Source organism: Phoenix dactylifera, chromosome 17, assembly GCF_051530095.1.
Source record: "Phoenix dactylifera cultivar Ajwa chromosome 17, Ajwa_hap1_PhDact_Kaust_v1.1, whole genome shotgun sequence".
Taxonomy (NCBI): Eukaryota; Viridiplantae; Streptophyta; class Magnoliopsida; order Arecales; family Arecaceae; genus Phoenix; species Phoenix dactylifera.
Genome location: NC_143206.1, coordinates 14,453,927 through 14,476,962, shown reverse-complemented (window position 1 = coordinate 14,476,962; position 23,036 = coordinate 14,453,927). Strand labels below are relative to the sequence as shown.

At 37.9% G+C, this 23,036-nt stretch overlaps 3 protein-coding genes across 3 annotated transcripts; all 3 read left to right on the top strand.

Moving 5' to 3' along the window:
* Positions 1-2,051: 2,051 nt before the first annotated feature.
* On the top strand, positions 2,052-3,962 carry LOC103724040 (DELLA protein RGL1-like). Its single transcript, XM_008815168.2, has one exon. It carries the CDS (start codon positions 2,052-2,054, stop codon positions 3,960-3,962), a length of 1,911 nt encoding a protein of 636 aa, XP_008813390.2.
* A 2,776-nt stretch (positions 3,963-6,738) lies between these two features.
* On the top strand, positions 6,739-9,479 carry LOC103724041 (scarecrow-like protein 23). Its single transcript, XM_008815169.2, has one exon. It carries the CDS (start codon positions 7,360-7,362, stop codon positions 9,268-9,270), a length of 1,911 nt encoding a protein of 636 aa, XP_008813391.2. The 5' UTR covers positions 6,739-7,359; the 3' UTR covers positions 9,271-9,479.
* A 1,384-nt stretch (positions 9,480-10,863) lies between these two features.
* SWN (SET domain-containing protein) lies at positions 10,864-22,619 on the top strand. Its single transcript, XM_008815153.5, has 17 exons — positions 10,864-11,097; positions 11,205-11,306; positions 11,386-11,723; positions 12,287-12,448; positions 13,865-13,949; positions 14,167-14,319; positions 14,394-14,441; positions 14,528-14,599; positions 16,001-16,716; positions 17,495-17,645; positions 19,163-19,380; positions 20,411-20,542; positions 21,506-21,596; positions 21,685-21,732; positions 21,814-21,942; positions 22,137-22,214; positions 22,318-22,619. The coding sequence occupies exons 1-17, from the start codon at positions 11,050-11,052 to the stop codon at positions 22,501-22,503; spliced, it is 2,757 nt and encodes a 918-aa protein (XP_008813375.1). The 5' UTR covers positions 10,864-11,049; the 3' UTR covers positions 22,504-22,619.
* Positions 22,620-23,036: the final 417 nt, after the last annotated feature.

The following is a 23,036-nucleotide window of genomic DNA, read 5'->3' as shown; positions in this document are numbered from 1 at the left end:
GTTGTTGGATCATCCACTGATTGCTTTGAGATCTTTGCAGTGGGTAATCCGACGGTGGATTTGCACTAAGGTAGGTGGATCCTTCTTTCGCCCGAAAGATGTAACTCTGATTCCTCTCTCTCTTGTGTGTGTGGAGGCAGTGATGATGAAAGCTCTTTAGGTGCCTCCCATGCTTTTTTATTTTGGTAATGATGGCTTGGCAGCTTGGATGGTGTGCTGGTTTACAAACAACCACTACAACCATTCGTTTGAAAAATGGTGCAGGAGGAGGAATGATGCATCGAAGGCAAATCTGAGCCTCTACTTGCCTGTGGGCCTGCAGGGCTAAATGGATAATTCGGGTTCGGGTCGGGTCGGATCGGATCGTTGGATAAACGATCTAAAATTAATTCAAAAAAATGGGCCAGGTCAGATCAAGATTTAGTTAACCTAGATCTGACCTGAAAAATAGAACGGGTCCAATTTTTAGGACTCGACCCTACCTGCCCCCACGGGTCCTCCAATTCGGATCCGGGTCGGGTCTAACCGGGGTGGGGTGGGTCACGTGTCAACCCGACCCATTTGCAGCCTTAGGTATACCTTATACGTATGATTGGGCTCTTTAGGGTTCTTAGGCCCCGTTTGGGAGAGCTGTTGGAAGTAGAGCTTTTGAAAGTAGAGCTTTTATAAAAAGTTGTTTGCTGTTTGGTAATTACATTTCTAAAGTGTTGTACCACTTTAACATCTGTTTAGTAAACAAATTTAGAAAGTATTTTTGGTATGACAAAATGGCTACAAAAAATATTGCATAGTATTATACAAAAGAGCATAATAAAATATAATATGTATTAATACATAAATATATGATATAGTATAATATTACTGTAATGTAATATAATATTATTATAATATGGTAATATAATATTCTATACTATAGCATAATAATTAATATAATATTAAATTATTTAACACAACATATCAATGTATTATGATATAATGTAATTATATTTCTAGTATAATATAATAATAAATATATAAAATATTATAATTATTAGCGTAAATTAATTTTTTATAATATAACAAATTTTCTAGCTAAGTGATAAAATTGGTGAAATAATTATTAAAGGGACATTTTGTATGATTGTTATATTTTATTACGGGTATTTTGGTCAAAAAATAGCTTTTCGACCCGGCTTAAAAGTGCTTTGTTTGGAAAGCTCCAAAATGGAGCTTTTTCCAAAAAGCTGTTTTTAGCTTTCTGAAAAAGCTAAAACAATTTTTTGAAATTTTTAATAAATACTTCTATTTTATCTAAAAATATTTTTGGATGGTCAGAAAGTATTTTTGGAGGGTCAGAAAGTACTTTTTGGTCCACCAAAAGCTCCCCTAAATGGGGCCTTAGTTGCTTCCTATCTTATTTGCCGGCTTCTGAAGACAACTTCTTGCTACTGTCTATTACACTCGGTGAATAGAAATCTTTATCGAATTAAAGAGAAACTAGTCTGGAATTTGGACTTTGATGGCACCAATTCATTGCTTGTCTCTTGCTCCCGCCTTTTGTCTCGGAAGAATTTTCGAGCGAGACAAATAGCCTGTGCCATTTGAAACCTCGTCGTAATGAAACCATTAAAAAAAACTACATTCTTATTTAAATATTATAATATTTCTAATCTTAAAGCTTTTATTATTGAGGTTTCTTCATATGTGGGCCCTGTGCAACTAACTCGTTGTAAGTCATCGTGCAGGCCATGATTGGTTACACCGCCCAATCTATGTTTTCACACTTTCTGCTTCCCCTGGTATTGGGTTTAATAACATTTTGGTCCTCTCATTTCTATGATTAGTTGCCACATACCTAGCCATCCACCAACTGCTTGTATCTGGAGCCAAACAGATGAAATAATCATAAAAAATATAAAAAATGATGCCGCCATTGATCGATGAGTCGTATTATGTGACTTGTTCTTAGCTGGGGAAAGCCATTGGAAAACGCGAGAATAATTGGCATATACCATGGCTTGAATGATGCGTACAATCATGCAAGTTATCAATAGGACTGTCTTATATTAACGATGTTGTCATGGATTACTTCAGCTTTCCTGTCATTTCCCCTTGTTGGATTCCGTTCGCTCGTGGATTTGCACCACCAAATGTCCAAGCCTTTGGATCGTTCAGCTCATAAAACTTTTATCAGAGCCCATATAAATCTGGAATTGCGAAATCTTGTGAAGAAGCTTAGCACTAAACAAAGCTTTGCTTCCGAGATGTTGGGCTCTCCCTTCTCTGCTCAGTGCTTCGATTATGATGGTGCACAGCAAGGCTACAGCCCTCTTCAGGGATTTGAAGAAGAATGCATTGATGACCTTTGGTCAGGTTACAACTTATACCACCATGATGGCCCCTCCGAGAAAGGAACCCCCTTGGTATCCAGTGAGCAGCAATGCTTCCAAGATCTTGCAGCGATGGATGACATGCAGCTCGATACGATTTCTGCAGCAATGCAGTCCCTGGACAAACCTTTGGCCCTGGAGACAGAGATAGAGCAGCCACCGCTGCCTGAAATCTCCGAGCTCCTTGGATCGAAGGAGAAGCCATCCCCGGCGACCATCTCATCATTAGAGCTTCTGAACAACTACAGATCTAGCCACGGTCGCCTGAGTGGAGAAAAGCTGAATGAAGCAACTGACGGGGGCACGTACCCGACGGAAGGAGGTGATGAGTTATCGACGGAGGACGTCATCAGAATTGCTGCTGCCCATTTTGTTCAGATGTCAACCCATAAAGAAAGTGATCCTCGGCATCGTGTTGGCTTCTCGTTTTTAGGCCTCACGAATGAGGAAATCAAGAACGTCGACCTCGCAAGCCTTCTTCTGGCCGCGGCGGAGAAGGTAAGCAACCAGCAATATGATCGGGCTGGCAATTTACTTCAGGAGTGTCGCAGGCTGTCATCCGACACTGGAAATCCAGTTCAGAGAGTTGTTTTCTACTTCGCAGATGCATTACAAGAAAGGATCAATAGAGAAACTGGAGGGCTTTCTTGGAAGGTTCCAAAGGATAGGGGAATGACAGCACAAGAGGTCATCAAAGCAACGCTATCTGCCCATCCGTTGCATCTGGCAGTCCACAAGAAGATGCTACTCAGGCAAATCATGGATTTCGCTTCTGTGCAGACCATTTTGGACAATGTGGCAACCGCAAGAAAAATCCATGTGATCGATCTCTCGATCCAGCACGGGCTCCGGTGGGTTATTTTGTTGCAAGCTCTTGCCACAAGATCAACTTGTCCAATCGACCGTCTGAAGATTAGTGCAGTGGGTTCATCAGAAGAGGCCATCACTGCAACTGGTAACAGGCTGGTAAGCTTTGCTGAAGCTTTAGGCTTGCCTTTAAGGTTTAAAGCAGTGATAGTTTCAGATATTAAGGATCTCAATGAAGATATGTTTGAACTGGAGGTGGGCGAAGCGATCGGTGTCTACTCTGCATTTGTTATGAGCTTTATGATTGTGAGGTCTGACAGGCTTGAGAATGTCATGAGAGTAATGCGTAAACTTAAGCCATGCATAATGACAGTTATGGATGTCGAAGCCGAGCTGAATTCCCCGTCTTTCACCAACCGCTTCACTGAAGCTTTGTTTTTCTACAGTACCTTCTTTGACTACCTGGCTAGTTTTATGGATAGGGATGACAAAACTAGAATGGCTACAGAGGGATCCTTCCTTTCGCAGGGAATCCAAAGCATCATTGCGGCCGAGGGCAGTGAGAGGGTGGTCAGGCATGTAGGCATCAGCGTGTGGAGGTCATTCTTTGCTCGTTATGGCCTCGTCGAGACTGAGATGAATCAGTGGTCACATTACCAAGCTAGCCTGCTAGGTAAGCAGTTTGCTAATGGCCACTTCTGCACGCTGGACAAGAATGGGAAGGCCTTGACCCTGGGGTGGAAGGGAACCCCATTGTTTTTTGTCTCTGCTTGGAACTTTCAGTAGGAAGGACAGGAAGAATTTTTCTAGTTGCCAATCTGATGTGCGTGTCATGGCATAGATATTAAGATTTTTTGCATTAATACCCTTCTAAATATCGGATTTTGCGTGAATACCCTTTCAAAATTGATATTTGCATGTATACCCTTATAAAATATTTGTTTTGCTATTATACCCTTTTTTATTCTTATTTTTGCATTGGTACCCATGCCATCTAACGCCGTTAAAAAATTCACGGTTTTAAATTAAAATGACTAAAATATTCTTAATGGATAGGCGTGCAAATAGAAATTTTTATAACGATGTACAAGTAAATAAAAACTTTACCATGCTTTTGGATAAGAATTTGGGCAAATCTAATTAATCATATCATAATTATGGGGTGCTGGGCAACCCATGGCTCGAAAGACTTGCCATTTACCTCCAACAGAATAGTTGAGTGTTCCCCCTCTCCCTTCGAAAGTTAAAAGAAACAAAAACCAATAAACAGAAGGAAAAAAAAAAAGGCCAGCTACCGAGACACCAGAGGTATCAACAGTGTAATAGATCCAAACCCCACCCATTTGAGACTTCTCTCCTATGTGTTTAATAGGTATACCTAGGGGTGCAAATGGGTCATGTCGGGCCTTGAGTGACCCCAACCCAACCCAGTTGTTTGTTCGGGTCTTAATTTTGGACCCAAATCCCACCCATTTGAAGATCGGGTCGGATGGGGTCCACAACTACAATTTTCAACCCAACGGATTATTTGGGTTAGGTCGGCTCCATAACTCTGACCCGAACCAAAAAATTCGGGTCCGGGTCAGATCTGGATTGGGTCGGGTCCTTACTAGAAAGCTTGGAACTTTCCCTCCGAAGAAAATATAAGAATTTGTTAAGAAAACAACTCCAAAATTTTTATTAGCCAATAATCAGTTGTGAAAATTTTATTATTTGGTATTGATGATTCTTTTGTGTTTTAAGTTAAAAGAGGTGTTTCGCCTTGAATAGGGAAAAAAAGCTCAGAAATATCCGTCCTCTTCTTGCCTCTTTCTTTCTCGGTTTCCTGTGACAGGCATTTTTTTATTATTTTTCCTCCTCGTGTCGGCATTATTTTTTTTCCTCCATACTTTCTCTTGCGTCTCCTCACCAGTACACCGTCTCTCTTTTGCCTTTTGGTCTATCTCAACCATCCGATAATCATACTCAAAGGATCATCAATTTTTCTCCGAGGAGCATAGCATGCATTCTCACCGTTCGAAGAAATGGCTAACTCTAATAGTTTGTTTAGGTATGAAAGCTCCAGGGAGAAATAAATATGTGATTGGTGGCTTAAGCATTCCTTCGCACCCGGCGGTTGTTGGATCATCCATTGGTTGCTTTGAGATCTTTGCGGTGGGTGATCCGATGGTGGATTTGCACCAAGGTAGGTGGATCCTTCTTTCGCGTGAAAGATCCAACTCTGATCCCTCTCTCTAGCTCTTGTGTGTGTGGAGGCAGTGATGATGAAAGCTCTTTAAACGCCTCCCGTGCTTTTTTTTTTTAATTCCCGCTCTAGCCAAAAAAAAAAAGAAGATGGCTTGGCAGCTTGGATGGCCTGCTGGTCTACAGACAACTGCTACAACCATTCGTTTGAAAAATGGTGCAGGAGGAGGAATGATGCATCTAAGGCGAATTTGAGCCTCTACTTGCCTACAGGTCTAAGCAGGTAATTCGGATTCGAGTCGGGTCAGATCAGGTAGTTGGGTAAATGATCTAAAATTGATCCAAAAAAATAGGCCTAGTCGGGTTAAGATTCAGTAAACCCAGACTCGACCTGAAAAATAGAACGAGTCCAATTTTAAGACCCAACCTGACCCCGTGGGACCTCGTGGGTCCTCTAATTCGAGTTCGGGTCGTGTCTAACCATAGCTGTTCGGGTCGAGTCACGGGTCAACCCGACCCATTTGCACCCTAAGTATGCTTTATACGTTTGATTGGGCTCTTCAGAGTTCTTAGGCCTTATTTGGGAGAATTGTTGGTAGTAAAACTTTTGGGAGTAGAGTTTTCTGAAGTAGTGCTTTTATAAAAAAATTGTTTCATGTTTGTTAACTATATTTTCAAAGTGTTTGTGTCACTTTAAAATATGTTTGGTAAACAAATTGAGAAAGTACTTTTGATATGACAAAATGGCCATAAAGAACATTGCATAGTATTATACAACAGAGTATAATAAAATATAATATGTATTAAAACATAAATATATGATATAGTATAATATTACTGTAATGTAATATAATATTATTATAATATAGTAATATAATATTATATACTACAACATAATAATTTAATATAATATTAAATTATTTAACATAACATATCAATGTATTATGACCTAATGTAATATAATAGTATATTTATAGTATAATACAATAATAAAGATATAAAATATTATAATTATTAGCGTTTATTAAATTTTTTTATAATATAACAAATTTTCTAGCTAGGTGATAAAATTGGTGAAAAGGGACATTTTGTGTGATTGTTATATTTTATCACGGATATTTTGGTCAAAAAATAGCTTTCCGACCCGGCTTAAAAGTGCTTTGTTTGGAAAGCTCCAAAATGGGTTTTTTTTTTTCAAAAAGCTGTTTTTAGCTTTCTGAAAAAGCTAAAACAATTTTCCAAAATTTTTATCAAATACCTCTATTTCATCTAAAAAAGCTTTTGAAGGGACAGAAAGTGCTTTTTGGCCCTCCAAAAACCCTCCTAAATGGAGCCTTAGTTGCTTATTTGTCGGCTTCTGGAGACAACTTCTTGCTACTGTCTATGACACTGGGTGAATAGAAATCTTTTTCAAATTAAAGAGAAATTGGTCTGGAATTTGGACTTTGATGGTACCAATTCTTTGCTTGTCTCTTGCTCCTACCTTTTATCTCGGAAGAATTTTCGAGCCAGACAAATAGCTTGTGCCATTTTGATACCTCGTCGTAATGAAACCATAAAAAAACTACATTCTTATTTAAATATAATGAAATTTCTAATCTTAAAGCTTTTATTATTGAGGTTTCTTGATATGTGGGCCCTGTGCAACCAACTCGTTGTAAGTCATCGTGCAGGCCATGATTGGTTACACCGCCCAATCAATGTATTCACACTTTCTGCTTCCCCTGGTATTGGGTTTAATAACATTTTGGTCCTCTCATTCTATGATTGGTTGCCACATAGCTAGCTACCCACCAACTGCTTGTATCTGGAGCCAAATAGATGAAATAATTATAAAAATATACAAATTGATGCCGCCATTGATCAATGAGTCGTATTATGTTAGTTGTTCTTAGCTGGGGAAAGCCATTGGAAAACGCGAGAACAATTGGCATTATACCATGGCTTGAATGATGCGTACAATCATGAAAGTTATCAGTCGGACTGTCTCATATTAACGATGTTGTCATGGATTACTTCAGCTTTCCTGTCATTTCCCCTTGTTGGATTCCGTTCACTCGTTGATTTGCACCACCAAATGTCCGAGCCTTCGGATCGTTCAGCTCATAAAGCTTTTATCAGAGCCCAAATAAATCTGGAATTGCCAAATCTTGTGAAGAAGCATAGCACTAAACAAAGCTTTGCTTCCGAGATGTTGGGCTCTCCCTTCTCTGCTCAGTGCTTCGATTATGATGGTGCACAGCAAGGCTACAGCCCTCTTCAGGGATTTGAGGAAGAATGCATTGATGACCTTTGGTCAGGTTACAACTTATACCACCATGATGGCCCCTCCGAGAAAGGAACCCCCTTGGTGTCCGGTGAGCAGCAATGCTTCCAAGATCTTGCAGCGATGGATGACATGCAGCTCGATACGATTTCTGCAGCAATGCAGTCCCTGGACAAGCCTTTGGCCCTGGAGACAGAGATAGAGCAGCCACTGCTGCCTGAAATCTGCGAGCTCCTTGGATCAAAGGAGAAGACATCCCCGGTGACCTTCTCATCATTAGAGCTTCTGAACAACTACAGATCTAGCCACGGTCGCCTGAGTGGAGAAAAGCTGAATGAACCAATTGACGGGGTCACGTACCCGACGGGAGGAGGTGATGAGTTATCGACGGAGGAAGTCATCAGAATTGCTGCTGCCCATTTTGTTCAGATGTCAACCCATAAAGAAAGTGATCCTCGGCATCGTGTTGGCTTCTCGTTTTTAGGCCTCACGAATGAGGAAATTAAGAACGTCGACCTCGCAAGCCTTCTTCTGGCCGCGGCGGAGAAGGTAAGCAACCAGCAATATGATCGGGCTAGCAATTTACTTCAGGAGTGTCGCAGGCTGTCATCCGACACTGGCAATCCAGTTCAGAGAGTTGTTTTCTACTTCGCAGATGCATTACAAGAAAGGATCGATAGAGAAACTGGAGGGCTTTCTTGGAAGGTTCCAAAGGATAGGGGAATGACAGCACAAGAGGCCATCAAAGCAACGCTATCCGCCCACCCGTTGCAACTGGCACTCCATAAGAAGATGCTACTCAGGCAAATCATGGAATTCACTTCAATGCAGACCATTTTGGACAATGTGGCCACCGCAAGGAAAATCCATTTGATCGATCTCTCGATCAAGCACGGGCTGCAGTGGGTTATTTTGTTGCAAGCTCTGTCCACAAGATCAACATGTCCAATCGACCGCCTGAAGATTAGTGCAGTAGGTTTATCAGAGGAGGCAATCACTGCAACTGGTAACAGACTGGTAAGCTTTGCTGAAGCTTTAGGCTTGCCTTCAAGTTTTAAAGCAGTGATAGTTTCAGATATTAAGGATCTCAGTGAAGATATGTTTGAACTGGAGGAAGGTGAAGCGATCGGTGTCTACTCTGCAATGGTTATGAGCAGCATGATTGCGAGTCCTGACATACTTGAGAATGTCATGAGAGTAATCCGTAAACTTAAGCCATGCATAATGACAGTTGCGGATGTTGAAGCCGAGCTGAATTCCCCATCTTTCATCAACCGCTTCACTGAAGCTTTGTTTTATAGCAGTGCCTTCTTTGACTACCTAGCTAGTTTTATGGATAGGGATGACAAAATTAGAATCGCTGTAGAGGGATCCCTCCTTTCGCAGGGAATCCGAAGCATCATTGCGACCGAGGGCAGTGAGAGGGTGGTCAGGCATGTAGGCATCAGCGTGTGGAGGTCATTCTTTGCTCGTTATGGCCTCGTCGAGACTGAGATGAATGAGTGGTCATATTACCAAGCTAGCCTGCTAGGTAAGCAGTTTGCTAATGGCCACTTCTTAACGCTCGACAAGAATGGGAAGGCCTTGACCATGGGGTGGAAGGGAACCCCATTGCTTTTTCTCTCTGCTTGGAAGTTTCAGTAGGGAGGACAGGAAGAATTTTTCTAGTTGCCAATCTGATGTGCGTGTCATGGAACAGATATTAACGCTAGGTTTTATTAGGCCATACAGGAGCTGAAAGCAAGTATGAGGTGTTGGTCCTGAAATGTTGCCAAGTTTTATTACTTTAGAATTCTTGTAGTCCTTTTTATGCCATGAAACCTATAAATGGAAGCTAAAGTATTTGAGTCCTAGCATGTCATGTTCCCTCCTCTTGGTGGCTCTTGGAGCCTTATGCTGAAGTTTCAAAATATGCAGTTATGTATGATCCACAGCATTAATTTTTCCTGAAAGTAAACAACCATGATTCCTACATGCTAACACTCATCTTCTCACTTTCCAAGCAGGATGCATTTATTTGATATTTTGAGCAATAGTTTTAGCATCCCGATCTCTAACTCGGCCGCTTGCTTTTGGTTCTTGACAATTTTGTTTTCTCCATCATCTCCCGGTTCACAAAAAAAAAAAAAAACTATCTTTAATTCTTCAGACAAGTTACATCATCACTCAACTGCATGATATTGACATAAAGCGATGCAATCTCGGAGTAAAGGCTAAGTTTTCTCATCAATAATCACCCCAATCACTATCTTTAAAGAACACCTGCTTTAGCACCCCATGCGTTTTTAATCTCAGCATGGATTGATATTGAGTTTCCTGAGATGCCAAGCAGTGAACTCAAACTCAAGCAAGTACGACAACCATAAGTCAAAGCCAAGCTATACGACGATGATTAGACCGAATATTGGACTAATCTAGGCACTATGATTTCTTAAAAAGGCTATATGAAATGATAATTATAAAAGCTCTCTGGGAATACTTGACATTAATTTCAACTGGAGCTATAAATTTCTTACGTTTAAAACTAAATTTAACAATCTCTAAGTCAGGAGTTATTCTACTTTCCTAATCAGCATTTGTCGATGATCATGTCATCCATGATCTCCATACATGGTTTTTTTTCATATCATCTGGAATTTCTTCTATATTGCATATTGCATCTAGTCATAAAATTAGGGTGACAGTCACAACGTCTGGATTTGCAGGATTTATTTGCCCAAGGTAAAATTTTGTAATCTAGCAAAATTCAGGAGATTTGAGAAAAAGATAAATGAAGAGAGAATTTTGAATTAGAATAAAAAAGGGAAGATCCATCCTACTAGACAAAATCATCCATACATGTAGACTTTTAAAAGGATTGCGAATTACAAATAAAATACGATTCATATTTCAAGATAAGCAAAAACTTTCTTAAAACATTACAGTTTTAAAACTTTGGAGAATTTTGGGAGCCTATGTTTCCATAGGATTTTTAAAGAATTTGAACAGCACAAAATAGACTAGAAGTTACACTACATCGTTGGGAGTTCCTATATCAAAATATAGGAACCTTCCGTATTAACTTGGAGAGGGGGAGAGAGGGAGTTTGGATCACTCTTTTTGCCTTGCTGCACCATGCGACAAAGCAGTCTCAAGCGGAGGAGGTAAGGTTAGCGTAAACACACCGCGGAAACTCAAAAATTGCAAAAAAAAAAAAAAAAAGAGGAATAAAACGCTAGAGATATTTAGAGAGAGACCAAGTAAAACAACAAGAAAGACCCTCGACGCTAATCACGCCACGTTGACGAGTTCTTTTAGGAGCATCTCTTTTGGGTTGATCTAAATTTCGCAAAACCCAAAGGGATCGCCTTCGAAGTCTTCCAAAGCTCTGAAGAAGGGACTCCGAAATCGCTCGCTCTCAACGGCGGCTTCCTTCCCGCTGCCATGGTTTCTTCCTCGAGAGCCGCCGATTCCTCTTCCGGCCGATCGAAGGTGCGTTGTTTACACGTTTTCTCAATTCCCAGTCGCAAGAATTATCTATGTTCGAAAAAAAAATATGATCAAACTTCGTCTTTTTATCCTCTTTTTCTTGATCGCAGAGGTCGGATGGAGAGCAGGGGAGGCAGGGGATTTCAAGCCTTTCATCGAAGCTGTCTCAGCTCAAGAAGCAAATCCAGGAGGCCAGATTGGTCTCCATCGGAGTAAGTCTCTCCAATCCCTTATGTTTTCCGCAAATTCCGAAAACTAATCGAACTGGGGTGCCGAATTTGGTTCCAATAGGCGAAGCTCCGGGAGAATATGGAGAATCTAAAGGGCCACACTTTGCGTCTCTTTGATTTGGCCGCAGCGGCGGAAGCGGCAACGAGGAGCTCATCAGCACCGCCTGTGCCGGAGGACAAGCTGTCGGCGAGAATGGGAAACCCTCTTTGTAGGTTGACTGGATCGGACGTGTCGAATGGGGTGGTGGAGAAGGAGTATCTCCACATCCAGGAAGAGAATTTGTCATCGGGGACAGTGTTGTTCGGAAGCAACGGCAGCAGTAAGGCCGCGGTTCGCCTTGTCAAGCTTCCCTTCGTCAACAAGATTCCGCCATACACTGCGTGGATATTCTTGGACAAGTAATAGCTAAACTTTAGATTTGCCTTTCTTTTTCCAGAAAGTGTTAGTGTATTAATTAAATTCCAATGGCATGAAATTTTATATTTTCATAATTTTTAGACTTTACTGATCAAATTGCGGTGCTTTAAGTTTCTTGTTATTGAAAGTTTTAATAATTTTGCATGCTAGCGTATGAACTCAAACAATGAGATGCGTGACTGAAGGGACGTTTCTTGATGTGTTTGTAGTGATTGCTTACTGTACCTTTGAAGGTTTGTTGTGTGATATCAACTTTCTCACGGTATCTGGATAACAATTGCTGCTGAATGTTTTGATGTCATGGAGTTGAGTAGGGTTATGGATCATGTTTTTGTCTGTGTGATGTTTCTTTTCTGTTCTAGACCTATGCAATGTTTAGCTTTCTACTGTATATAGTTGCTATTATCCACCATTCTATTATTTAGTAGAATGCAATCTTCACTATTTCTAAGAACAGCATTCACATTAAAAGTACTGGAGCATCATAGCTTGTAAATTACAATTTCCTGTTTTTCTTTACTAAAATTCACTTTACACATCGCAGAAACCAGAGAATGGCTGAGGATCAATCAGTTGTTGGGAGGAGAAGGATTTACTATGATCCATATGGCAATGAAGCATTAATATGTAGTGACAGTGATGAAGAGATTGCAGATTTAGAGGAGGAGAAGCATGAATTCTCCGAAGGGGAAGATCAGATCTTGTGGTAAGTAATGTTAGGTCACATGCATATGCCATTCCATTCTCTTGGTAATTAATCCGTAAAATGTGGCATGTAATTGTGACTATGTAAGGGATGAGAAAGATTAGGTCAGACTGGCTCACCTCTTTTGGGAAAAAAGGGGAACTCATGCTTTGCCAGTTACATCTCTCATTTTGCTACATTTCCAGCATGGTCTTTGTATGATACTTAACCATGTAAGTGCAACTTGTTGTTTTGCATGAAAAATTATGTAAGATATCATCCAATTTTTATCAATGCTTTGCAATAACGGTGATATTTTTTATGTGATTTCTTTTACCCGAAATACTAGAGCTTAGATTCCTGTCTTTACCATGAATGAATGTTTTACAGTGCATATAACTCTTGCTAGTCACTGCACCAACTGATTTATAAGAAAAGCTTTCTGTAAAAAAAAGGGGCAATCCAGTAAGTCAATGCAGTCAAGCCAGTGAGTAGGGAGGTCCAGCTCCATTTAGGTTGAAAGCCATAGTACTAAAACCTAAAGCAGTGAACCAGATACCTACTGCAGGCCAAGCAGCCAAGAAGAAATGTAAAAGGTACTAAAATATTAGAATTTGCAAAATATAATTGTATGGATTGATGTTATACTTATATAACAATGAGTTTAACCATATGAATTCTAGATACACAGGGTTGGCTTTGTAAAGAATAGTTTGCCATTTGTTCATGTCAGCTGCAAGTTAGTTGATTCTGGCCTTGGTCTTTAGCTTCCTAATATGGAAGATGCAGTTCAGGCTTATAAATAGTTCTTGATAATTATGAAACCATAGCAATCACCATAGTAGTTGAGTTCATATTTTTTTCACTCTTGGCCATTCTCAAATCTTTGATCAGCCTAAGCCTGTTCAGGCTTCCAGCTATTTATAATTCAGTATCCTCCTTTTCTCAACTCATCCACATAAATTTGAGCCCCTCGCTTTTTTTTCTAGTCATTGTTATAAATTTGTGGCAAATTCAAATGATGGAGCACCCACCCTTATTCCTCAGAGCACCAGTTCGAGTATCAAAAGTTGAGGGAGCATCATAATCTATTTCAGTCATTGTGATATCCAATACGTGTTGGATACAATCTACAAAAATATGGAGTTTCACCATGTTGGATAGATTCTAGTACCACCTGGAATTCTGAAGTTTTGATTTTCTCATTCATTGGTTAAGATTTCTTTTTTTCAAGTTCTCACTACTCAAGGTCTGCAGGCAAAAACTCTGTCCATCCTCAAGAAATTGTTAGATTGTTGGTTTTCTTCTCATTATTGTGGACATTCAGTGTCAGTTGCCTAAAACTAGTATTCATGTAAACATGAATAGGGATTTCATGCTTTTTTTGTTATCTTTCTCATTAAAACAATAAAAATTTACATTTTACTTTTATGGCAGGAAGGCCATTCAAGAGCATGGGCTCCATCAGGATGTTCTGAATATTCTTGTTCTGTTCATTGATGCAACCCATTCTGAAATTGAGGTATTCTTTCAGCAGACATAATATGAAAATTATGATTATACACTTAAATACAAGCTCAGCAATGTTGAATATACATCTTATGGAAAATTAAGATTGTTCTATTAGTTTATTTGAAATGTATAGAAACATGGTCATGTTATTCTGACAATGCTCAACTATTATATTTTAAGATGTTTCCATAATCCATTTTATATATAAGTTTATTTCATGTTCGCAGGAAAGATATGAAACACTCGTGGAGAAACATGAAAAGCATGAAAAAAATTCTGAAGTTTCTGACAAAACAGAGCCTGAGGAGAGGCTGTTCCTCAATAAGACTCTTAATGCTGCTTTAGATTCTTTTGATAATTTGTTCTGCCGCCGTTGTTTGGTAGTTTCCACTCCACCACTTTTCTGCTTATTTTACACATGTGAGGCTCTGTAATTAGTGAATGTTGTTTGCAGATTTTTGATTGCCGCCTTCATGGCTGTTCTCAGAATTTAATCATCCCCGTGAGTCATAATGCTCTTGTAGAGTGTTAATTCACAAGGTATTGCAGGAATGTTTGCTAGTTTAATAGGACTTTTTTCCTTGACAGAGTGAAAAGCTTTCCAATGGGTTCGAACTTGAAGAAAATAGAAAACCATGTGGTGATCAGTGCTACCTTAAGGTATGACCCATACTTATGCTAACTACAATAAAAAATATGTATGTATGCAATAGATCTCCACATGCTACATACACTACATTGTTTTGAATTTTGTTGGTTAGGTTGGAAATTTTCCTTCAAAAATATTCTTGGAAATACTTGAGGATTAAGGCATTTAATGGTAGTAATGAAGTATTTTACTGAAGGCAATTTTTCTTATTTTAAGAAGAAAAAATGGTGTTCATATCAACAATAATGCATAGCTATAGAGAATGCTATGGTGTGCCTGCATCTATTGAACTGACTATGACCATCTCAGGATAGATTTTTGATGTCTACATACTGCTATTGTTCTTCTTCATTGAGTAGTGCCTCCATCTTCTAATGTTTAGCTTTTTTTCTGCATCTCTTTTATCCCCAAGGAGGCATGCTGAGCAACAAAGAGGTTGCAGATGTGCCAAAAATGCTTGGGTCTGTCTAGTAAAACTAGGAGGGATAAAGCTAGATACAAGAATTTTGAGTAAGATGATTTGTCTCATTACTAAATGAATAAAGTAAATAACCGACTCAGATAATAGAACAGCAACAAAGGCTTTAGAACAGACAATCTTATAAGTTGTAAGCATCGTGAAAGAGTTTTGATGAAACTGATGTCGTGTACCTCCCGGATCAAATTGCATTTAACGTTTCTTAAATCCATAGCAGTATTAGATGCAATATGTCTTATTAGTTTGAAAACCAAGTCTTCATTTTTGCTAAATCCTGTGTCATCTCTGTAATCACGGCCTTCTTATTTACAATTTATGTTCTTCAATAATTATTGTCAGAAAAGATATCATTGGTGGTTTGTTTTGACAAGTATCAAAAAAGATACTGTTGTCACAAAATATCTGTATTGGGGAGCAAGCGTATTTTTTATTAAGGGCTTTTGGAGAAAGAAAATGCCTTGGTATTTATGGTCTTGTTTAATTTCAGTTACATTCATATTATGAAGTTATCTTGTACTTACATTCAGAGTTGATGCTGGTGGTAATACAAGGCTGAATCACATGATATGAAATTGCAACGCCATATTTGGTCCATCAAAGTTGAATCGGTCTTTTCCTGCCAGCTAATTTGCCTTTTGCTTGCTTCTTAGCTTACATTTAACCTTTTTCACGTGATTTTACTTGTTATATATATATGTATGGTTGATCCTTTATTCCATGATGACCTAATCACCTAGTTAGTGTGGTGGAGCTGGAACGTCCTATTTTGATTTCCCTTCAAAGGAGAAATTATTACATAATACAAACTGTAGTCAAGTGATTTCGACCTGCCAAAAGTATTGTTTCATTTGATGATATTACTTGTAACACGGGCTTATAGCTATGCTTTTGAAACAATCAGTCATATCTAACTTGCTTTTCAATGTTTTCTCAGAGAAGAGATGTTCGAGATCCTTGTAACGAAGACTCTAATATGAGTGCTGTTCATGAAATGGAATCTAAAGCTTTGACAGAGAAAGTTGGTGCTTCACTGCCTTCGGAATCTGAAGATTCAAATCCTGATGATGACAATACAAACACAACTGTTGTTGAGCAAGTGTGCAATGATGTAGATAGGCCTGTCATTGTTTCTTCAGAAACTGCTTGGACAAGTAGAATGCTGAATCCTGGAGCCACTTATGACTTAGATGTAGCCACTTCAGAAGTCTCCATGAAAAACCTAGGCAAGCGCAAGGTCTTGAAGCATGATAACATGTCACAGGAAGAAACTGAGAGTGCTGCTGAAAAATGTCTGGCTTCTGCTGATAAAAAACAGAAAAAACTAACTACTTCGGATGTTTCTCAGGCTAATGACAATCCACTGGATTCACATCCCATTTCCGTAGAGGATACTAAATGTCCAGATTCTGAAGCATCCGCTGCAGATCAACTTCAGAAGAAAGCTATAGATGAATCCACTGAAAATTCTTCGAGAACAGATACTTGTGTCGGTAATGGCAGCAATACTTTGGAAGATGTAACAAACAATACTAATAAAGTTTCTTTATTGAAGAACTCATTCAGTTCTAGCCAAGAACTGACTGCCCATGGTTGGAATACCATAGAGAAGGATCTTTACTTAAAAGGAATAGAGATATTTGGGAAAAACAGGTATAATGTTGTTGAATTCCTTATTGCTATTCCTTTTTACTGGACAAAAGATTATGTTAAAAGAATAATAATAGGTCTCCTTTATGAGGAATTCCTGTTAAGGTGAATTAGATACCAAAACATACCCTTCCATTATAGCATTGTGAATTATTGAAGCTTTCTATCCATCATGTATGCATAATTACTTTTTTTTTTTTTTGGTACAGTGCTGCATAATTTCTTGAAAGAACCTCTTTTTCACAATATTGTATAAGACATATTTCTTCTCTGCAAAGGGTATCAACTGTCATTAGTAGTTTATGGGCTGGTATATTGACAAGTGTTGCTGATATTTTAATACTCATACTGGCAACACTTTTCCCAGATAGATGGTGAATGCATTGAAGTAATTATATGATTGCAGTTGTAGCTCATGTGGAAACATTGCAGTCCAGCTGAAGCTAAATGTAACATACTTGATGCTGGCCTTTTAATTTGAGGGTTCTGAGGTTGCAAAAATATGTTACTCCTTGTGGCATCTAGTATATGTTTAAAACCAAACTTTTATGCAACATGCTTTTTGCATATAGTTGATATAACTTCGGGCACAAATTGTTTCAGTGTTTTGTTGTGGATTATCACTGATCCAATGCCCTATGTTTGTGATATGAGAACCTCTCGTTTATTTTTTTTAACGCAAGACTTAAATTGAAGCTATTTTGGCTGTTACAGTCAGACTTCTTCAACAACATAATTCATGTTTCTTACATGTACCAACTTCCTTGCTCAATCTCTGCAGTTGTCTCATAGCAAGAAACCTACTTTGTGGCATGAAAACATGCTTGGAGGTATCAAATTATATGTTCAATGATGGAGCTGCAATACCAAGCCGGCCTGTGTTGACAGATTCATGTTTGGAAGAGAGTGGAAAGGCTGATCAGGATTATATGGTGTGTCCAGAATAAGCTTTTTTTTCCTTCTGGGTAGTTGCAGGATTACAATTATCAAGTGCCTTTTTTTTCTGGTGAAAATAGAAAATAATTTACTTAATCTATTATTTCAAACCAAGATTTGAAAACCCTATTGCACCGTGATAGATAGTCGGTGTCCCATACCACACTGTACCATGACAGATACTGTCTCATACCACCGATTGGTACTGTACCATGACTGATACCATCTCGTACTATGGTATTCACCAGTATATACTATATATTGTTCTGTTCAGTAGTGACAAACCATGAATAAATATGGCGATGTACCATTGTACGTACCATAAAGGTATCTGATTGGTATGTTTCCATACCACGGTACTTCAAACCTTGTTTCAGAGTATAGACTTCTTGAGAGTTCCTTGATTTATAGTTAATGAAATTTTACATAGTAGTGGTGATTTATTTTTCCTTTTCACTCAAGAAACAGAATCATGTAACTGTGTGCAACTCTGTCAAGTTAGAAGGTTAGAAATCCCCCACTAGAAAACTTCTTTGATATCATCGAAGTTCATTGTACTTTAAAATGATACACTGCATGATAAACAAAAAGGATACATCAACAGAACAGAAATAAGAGTAAGAAAACTACGCTGCAAACTGGGGTTGAGTCAATATATTTTCTTATATTCATTTCTATGTAAAAGAGAGCACAATATGATGGTTCTTTACATGCATCAGCTTATAAGAAAAATAGAATCTTCAAAAATACTGCCATATCCTCATTCAATTTGTCTCATTATCTCTCTTATGATGCCACTGCTGTAAGAAGGATGGACTAAATATCTGGTTTGTTTTTCTTTTGTTTGATCATTGCCATGCGAAGTAAGCCAGGAAAGGTTTCAAAATTCATATAATAGCTGTCCAGAAACATGAGAATATGATGTCAGGAAGTGATTGTATCAGTTCTTGAATCTTCCTCTAAGATGCATTGACTAAATACGAACCAATGTGTTAGGGAAAGTCCAGCCAGCCATCACAGTATTTTGTGATGGCTTATTTTGTTTCTTCTCATTGGATCAAAGTTCAAGTTTTGGCTTTTTAAGAACTATTGCAACGATAGTCTGCATATGGAGTTGTCTTGGTCTTCGAGATCTATGAATCAACTTTACAATAAAAATTTATTTGTGATAATATTTCCTAGTTGTATGAAAGATCTTCTTGCTCTTTTGGTCTTGAACTACCTTATGTTTAATACACTTTTTTTTCTCAAGATTTACTATATCTACCAACCAACAATGAATCACCTAATTTTCCACTGTCCTACAATCTGCCCTTCATCCTATTAATGGTTTTGGGAATTATTTCTTGTATCTCTCGTTTCTACTAGGCATTTGATGATATTTTATGATACAAATTGTTAAATGTTTTTTAGTTTATATACATTGAAGCTTTGATATATGGATACATTTTTACAATTCACATCTCTCAGCTGGAAAGGAATTTCTGAAACATTACTTGATTTTACATTGTAGGAGCAAGATGTGCCCACAAGAACACGAATATGGCGTAAAAGGGGCAGAGCAAGAAAGTTAAAATATACCTGGAAAAGTGCTGGCCATCCATCCATTCGCAAAAGAATAGGAGATGGGCAACTGGCTTGTAAGCAATATACACCCTGCAGTTGCCAGCAGATGTGTGGAAAACAGTGCCCTTGTATGGATAATGGAACTTGCTGTGAAAAGTATTGTGGGTACGCAGTGCACCTATTCATGATAAGTTTTATGACAGTGATTTTGTGTGCTCAAACTATATCTCCTTTCAACCATTGCGAGTTACTTTCTTAGACTAGTTTGGAAACCAGGGATGAAGTCCTTTTATCTGTGGTAAAACCAAGGATTAGTGGCAAACAGCCACTTAGACCTCGTGGGATTCTATCCTCTATAATCTAGTCAAGCCAAGGGTTATGGCTATAATCTCTATTACTAAGTGGAGGCAGGTTTTTTTATACTAGATTTAGAACCCCTTCGAGTTTTTGTTAAAATATTCCTTACTCATAATTTTAGATATATACTATATTCAACAATACTATTGTTGTTTAATATACTTGATAATAGTATTATTTATACTATTATAGTATAATAGTATAAATAACATTATATTATATTATATTGTATCACTATAATATATAATATATTGTATGCTATAACATGTTATATTGTTCATTATATTGATAATATGATATACAATTTTATAGTAATACAAAAACATATATATATATATAGCATTCAAATAACTTAAAATTATTATTTATTATCAAAGATCCAATTAAAAAAATAGAAGAGCAATTTTTTCACTTTATCGTAGAATTTTTGTTCTCTTTGTTATCCTTGGATAGCATTTAAACAGCACATCAAAGCTGCAAGTATTACTTGGAATAATAGCATTTATCCAAAACAAAGATTAGCTAATATCCAATTAAACCTGGTATCAGCTGTACATCCCTGGAATAACCGTTGCTTTTATGCAAGGAAACCATGCCCTTTTCAAAACAAGGCTTGTTATCTTTATTCTTCAACAATGATAGGGTGTGATCTTTCTGGACAAAGAAATTACTTGAAAAAAGGTGTTTATTTCTATATTTTTGACAATGTCAAGAATGACAAACAGGCCAGTGATGCAAGAGCATATCCTGTTGTCTTCACATGAAAATTTTATGGAGCATTAAAAAAGTTTACTTTTACCTTCCAATTTATTCAGGGTTTCATTTTATAATTTTCTAGGTGTTCTAAGAGCTGCAAGAACCGCTTTAGAGGATGCCACTGTGCCAAGAGTCAGTGCAGAAGTCGGCAGTGTCCATGCTTTGCGGCAGGGCGTGAATGTGATCCAGATGTATGCAGGAATTGTTGGGTTAGGTATTTGATCATGATTATCTAGAATTATTATATTAAATGCTTCTATATTCATTATGTATACAAAATAACTAAGCAATTTCTTATACCTTAAACCTGTCTCATTTTATTCTGAAACATCTTATGTGCACTGATGAGGCTCAAATTTCTGAGTATGATGTCAGACGTTGACCACAAAAGAAAAGTGTGATGTCAGATGAACTAACTGTGTGAATTAATTCACTGACATGATGTTTAATTTGTTGTTGGTTTTAGAAGATACGGAAAAATAACTCGAGTCATTGTCCATTAGGGCTGTCAAATGAGCACCCACTTTCTGAGACACCTTGTGTCCGGTTCAGGGTCGGTTCCCACAATTAGCAATGGCTGAACTGCAGACAAGGTTAACTAATGTAATTAGGCTCCAAATATAAATATATAAGTAGTTTAATATTCATTATTTTAATTATTAATTTTAATAAAGTTCTATATTTATCTATTATAATTAACATAATTTATATAAAATATATTTGAACATATAATCAGAATAATGAACTCAAAGTATATAAAAGAAAGCTTTGAAAAGCCTAAATCTTTCACTGAATTCCTTAAACGAGTTTTTTGATGATTAGGTAAAGTTTGGCTGAAAATCAAATAAGCTAGCTTGAGCCTGACTCATAATACAAGCCAAGCTTGAACTAGGCCTGGCTCACTTGACCTCGGCTTTTTTACACCTTTGTTGGTCAAATGTTTGTTTCATGCTGAAGGCTGCAGAGTTATTTCTTATGTATGGTTTATGGAATTCTATCAACAATATATGGATTGAAAGTTTGTTTAAGCTGGTGGTCACCCCACTCCTGGGAAGACCAAAGTGTTGGCTGAAAGATTACATGTGAAAATTTTCCCTAAAACCTAGATAACTCCATATTAGATGTAAAATCTATGACATATTTGATGAAGCTTGAAAAGAAATTTTCCTCTATGAAGTTGCGGAGATGGCTCTCTTGGTGAACCAGCAACCCGGGGCGATGGATATCAGTGTGGCAACATGAAACTCCTCCTAAAGCAACAGCAGAGAGTGAGTGCACTAGTTAAAATGTTAACATGTCTCTTAGTAATTATTAGTGATATGATGTACTCTTATCACTCTTCTTTCATCTATCCAGATACTGTTGGGAAGGTCTGATGTTGCTGGATGGGGAGCCTTTATAAAGGTAAGCAAGCTAAAATATTCTATTTGCTCCATGCAGTGTATCTGACATCATATTTAATACTTCTTCTTGACATGAGATTAGAACCCCGTGAATAAAAATGATTATCTTGGAGAATATACTGGCGAATTGATATCCCATAAAGAGGCAGATAAGCGTGGAAAGATCTATGATCGTGCCAACTCATCCTTCCTTTTTGACTTGAATGATCAGGTAATAGCTTAGTGTTTTTGTTTCCACCAGCCTGCCCATCTACCTTCTGCTACCTTACTAATTGTTTTCTCAAACCTTTCTCAAAGACATGACTTCGCGAGAAGCATGTCTGATTTCTGGCTCTGGTCCATTGGGAGATTGCCATACTTCTGGTATATTAACACATGTTGCCTCAATGCCTTGGTTGTATGCAGTATGTACTGGATGCATATCGCAAGGGCGACAAGTTGAAATTTGCAAATCATTCGTCGAACCCGAACTGTTATGCTAAGGTATGTTTGCTTCAATGATATCTATATATATATACATATATATATATTGAAAAGAAGAATCTGCTTCATCGTGGTAACATGGCAACAATAACCTCTATTTCAGATAATGCTGGTAGCTGGTGATCATCGTGTTGGAATTTTTGCGAAAGAACACATTGAAGCCGGTGAAGAGCTCTTTTATGACTATCGTTATGGACCTGATCAAGCACCAGCATGGGCACGGAAACTGGACGGATCAAAAAGAGATGATTCATTGGTTTCTCATAGTCGGGCACATAAAGTTGCTTGATAGTTCTGGGTTGAGAATATCTAAAATATTGTAAGTAATAGATGATATTCGTTGTAAAGAGCATCATTTTCCAGCACAATAAAGTCATAAAATATGTTTGTTTCTGCCAACAGAAATTACTGTGTATTAAAACTTCTTTAAAGCATTCTTAAGATTATAATTGATTTCGAGTATGCATTGCTGAAAGCTTTGGGTGGTTTACTTCCCTGGAAACTGTTGTGGTTATGACAGTTATTTCAACACCAAATAAAAGACCTTTCAAAACAATGCATCCATTATTAGAAGATCACAATTGTTTTTTTGGTAATATCAGAAGGCCGCTATTCGGTGGTGTCTTGTGGCCATACATAAAGAGTAAATGCATCTGCCGTTAGATGTAACCGACCGGGCAAATTGCTAATATTTTTTATTCATCCCCTCTCATTTGTAATTAATTAGTTATGAAGAGGAATTCTAGAGTATTGCTTCACTATCATGTTAGGTTATTGGACCAATTAATATGAGGAATGAACTTTTCAGTGGACAAAAGCTCC